Source organism: Miscanthus floridulus, chromosome 1 (genome assembly GCF_019320115.1).
Source record: "Miscanthus floridulus cultivar M001 chromosome 1, ASM1932011v1, whole genome shotgun sequence".
Lineage (NCBI taxonomy): Eukaryota > Viridiplantae > Streptophyta > Magnoliopsida > Poales > Poaceae > Miscanthus > Miscanthus floridulus.
Window position 1 is genome coordinate 70,387,150 of NC_089580.1, and position 3,677 is coordinate 70,390,826.

Here is a 3,677-nt window from a genome sequence, read left to right on the forward strand (position 1 = left end):
ACATCAAAGAGTGCATCCCGATGCCCCGTGAATGATGAGCAGCCTTCCCATGGAGAGCAAGAACTAGATGACCAGCTTACTTAGGAGCAGTTCGATAACGAGTTAGAAAAGGGTCTAGAAGTGATGCTTACTCAGGAGGACCTTGTCGATGATGAGGATCCAGTGGGGGGAGCCTAGGGAAGAGAAGGTGGAGAGGATGCCCAAGGCGAAGAAGGGGATGATGATGAGGATGACGACACCTCATCAGGGGGATATGTAAGTCCCGAGGATCCTTTCCCACTAGAACCCAGACGGAGGCCAACGGAGGACGAGTTGGACAAGGATTTTGATCCGAACGATGAGGTACGGATAAAGCCTTACAAGCTTGTAAATTTGGCTAATGCTATGGCTATATGTTATCTCTGCTAACACTTTTGACCTGCCGTAAACACAGGTCGTCCCTACTCAACCTCAGAAAAGACGACGTCGGCCTCCGGCTCATCTTGCTGGACAATACGTAGCGGGGCAAAGGAGATCAGAGGAAGGAGCCATAGATACTCACAATGAGGCCTTCGCTCCACAACCTCAGGACACAACCACGACTGAGACTGCCCAGCCAAAGAGGAAACGAGGGGGATTAGAAAGCCAAACCAATATCACGACAAGGCATGCTATGTGATAACGGAGGTCGGGCCAGACAGGCAGATCCTTGAGCCATATACATACAGGGCGAAATTCCGTAATCACATCGGGTTTGTAGTTAGAGATAAGTTGAACCCAGCTATCCGTGGCTGGAATCTTGTACCTATGAGCCAAAAGGTAGACCTATGGGAGAAGCTGAAGCAGAACTTTAGGTTTCCGGAGGGAACGCATGAGTTGGTACAAGAAAATGCTTTTAAGATAATGGGGCAGAGCTTCCAACGTTGGCGGTCGGATCTGAACAAGAACTTTATCCAACAGAAGTTAACTCCTTTCCACGAGTATGGCAACATAACTCCTAGTCAATGGGAGGAGCTCGTGGCTGAGAAGACTTCAGAGGCATCATTGGCCCTCAGTGCCCGTAACAGCGAGCAGGCGAAGAAGAACCAACACTACCCTCGTCTAGGCCCCGGTGGCTACGCTGGCAAGCAAGAGGTCTTTAGGAAGATGGACGTAGAGGCCAAAGATGCCGGGAATACGGAAGTGCCGAAGTTGAAGCCATGCCTCAAACAGTGGATATACACGAGGAGTGTGGATTCATCCGGTAGTAGCCTCCAGTTTGCTAAGCTGGAGACCGGAGAGGTGGTATCAAAGATACTGAAACTTGCTGAAGACAAGGAGAAGGGCGCATTCAACCCTTCTAGAGAGAGGGACGAGCTTACCGTTGCCTTGGGAAACCCCGAGCATACAGGACGCACCAGGGGGCTAGGGAAGAGGATGTCCTGGAAGCACGGATTCGTAGAGGAGAGGCACATGTACAAGAAACATGGCAGAGACCGAGAGTCTAATCTTGAGCGCCAAGTGAAGGCTCTATTTGAAAAGATGTTGGTAGAGAAAGGACTGTCTACGATGGAGCCACAAACACTAATGGGGCCGCCTGAAGAATTGGCGTTAGTTGGCAGCCCTCCGGATGTTCCCAGCAGTCAAGGTTCCAATGCAACCGGAACCCCATCGATCGCATACGGGCACCGACCAGTTGCAAATTGGTGGTTCCGATGGGCAGGCAAAACGTGATCATTGAGGTAGCAACGGGCGTGGCACATCCTCCAGGCGGCACGTGGCACAATAGGGACATCCCGTAGGACTACACTCTGGTCAAGGTGCATACCGTGAAGCCCGAGTTCATGACTTGGAAGATAGAACACCCTACTCCCGAGGGGCTCGTGTTACTCGGAGACGTCATGAACCAGTTCATCCTCTGGCACAGACGGGACATTATATTGACCGAGTCTTCACCAACTCCGACTGAAGTTCATGCTCTGGAGCGACCCGTCGAGGACGGGGAGGTATACTCATCGGCCCATGACCATGACCACCACACGCTAGATACTTCTCCACCTCGTACCAATCAAGGGCATGATGACATGCCACATCCTTCTCTACCTCGTACCGAGCATGGGCATGATGACATGCCACGTCCTTCTCCAGCTCGTACCAAGCAAAGGCATGATGAGATGCAACATCCTTCTCAACAAGCGCAGCCGATACATGAACAATAAGTGTCACATGAATAGCAATTGCCTCGTGAACAGCCGATACGTGAAGAACAAGTGGCCCCTGGAGCAGGTGATGCACAAGTTGACAAGGACGTGCCCGAATGGGAAGCTCGAAACAAAATCCCAATCAAGATAAGGCCATCGTATGTGGGAATTAATGACGTCTCGTCGGTGCACAAGTGGATGGTCCATGACCAGTTCAAGCCTAAGAACCAAGTAAAAGAATTCAGAGCACCAGCTTCTGAGGAGGGCACCACTAGCAAACTGCACAAAGGGTTTAAAAAGTATCCAGCTGTTGATAACCTCAAATGGTCAAATGATTGCCCGGATAAATATGAAAAAGGCAAGAACTTCCTACCAAACCGAGTCATACAGTGCTTGCCACGTGGAATGAGAAAGTTCCACGATTGGTACTTGCGTGCTCAGATAACAGAATTAGAAATCTTACAAGCATGGATCCCTGCCGGCACATTTGGAGCCCCAGGTGGGCAAATTGCCGTTGAGTTTAAGGATATCCAGGCATGCTTCCACCTCGGACGAATGGAAATGAATCTAATTCGCATGTGGTGCCTGTAAGTCCTTGCCCTCTCGATATGATATGAATGTAATCTTTTGATTTTGTTGTAACTAACCCGCGCCGTGATTTATAGAATGCAAGCGGACTTTGTGAGAAAGAGGCCAACTCTGAAACACGGGTATATAGACCCTTCACCTATAGCATCAATAAATTTTAATTACCCTAAAGAGTGGAAACTAGATTGCAAAGAACTAGGAGGTGGAAAGACACTTAAGGAAAAAGAGGATATCAGGAACAAGAAAATATTGGAAGAGTCCCTCAAGGTTGCGGCATATATTGCCCTATGTTTTAAAAATCTCCAACAACACGATAATATATGGATACCATACCACTTCAAGTAAGTTCGACTGTATACTTAGCTTTGTTCAATATACTTTGTTCGATGCAAAAGAGCTTATGTGTTCCTTCTATGACTAAATTCATGCAGCGATCACTGGATTTGCATAGGCGTCTGCCTCTCACATAGCATGACATGGGTCTTTGATTCAGCGGATTTCCCAGTCGAGACATACAAAGACTTCATAGCGATTGTCAAGACATATACATATCGACAATCCTCATTTTAGCTACTATGTTTGTATACATACTTGTAAGGTTCAATGTGGGATACTAACAAGTTGCATTTGCTAAAACCATTGGAACAGGGCATTCAGGCACTATGTCCAGGAACATAAGGGGAGGCATCATCCAAATAGGAAGGAAAAGTTGTATGTCAAAACTCTATATGCGGTAAGTGTCATTTACTTTGGTACTCCATATATTACGTGTCTGTCAATAGCATTACTTAACGTCTCCATATGCAAAACACACAGTGCCCCAAGCAGAAGCCTGGGAGTCTACATTGTGGATACTACACATGTATTATGATGAGTACCATTGGTGGCTACAACAGAAATCCCAATCTGGTAAGTTTGAACCTCTTCACT

The 3,677-nt window shown here is 47.7% G+C and overlaps 1 protein-coding gene across 1 annotated transcript; it reads left to right on the forward strand.

Moving 5' to 3' along the window:
- Positions 1-1,859: 1,859 nt before the first annotated feature.
- Positions 1,860-3,429, forward strand: LOC136458439 (uncharacterized; the record flags this gene model as incomplete). Its single annotated transcript, XM_066458379.1, has 5 exons — positions 1,860-1,964; positions 2,211-2,746; positions 2,825-3,088; positions 3,179-3,289; positions 3,396-3,429. Coding segments are annotated over exons 1-5 (1,050 nt in total), but the record flags the coding sequence as incomplete, so codon positions are not given.
- Between the last annotated feature and the right edge of the window lie 248 nt (positions 3,430-3,677).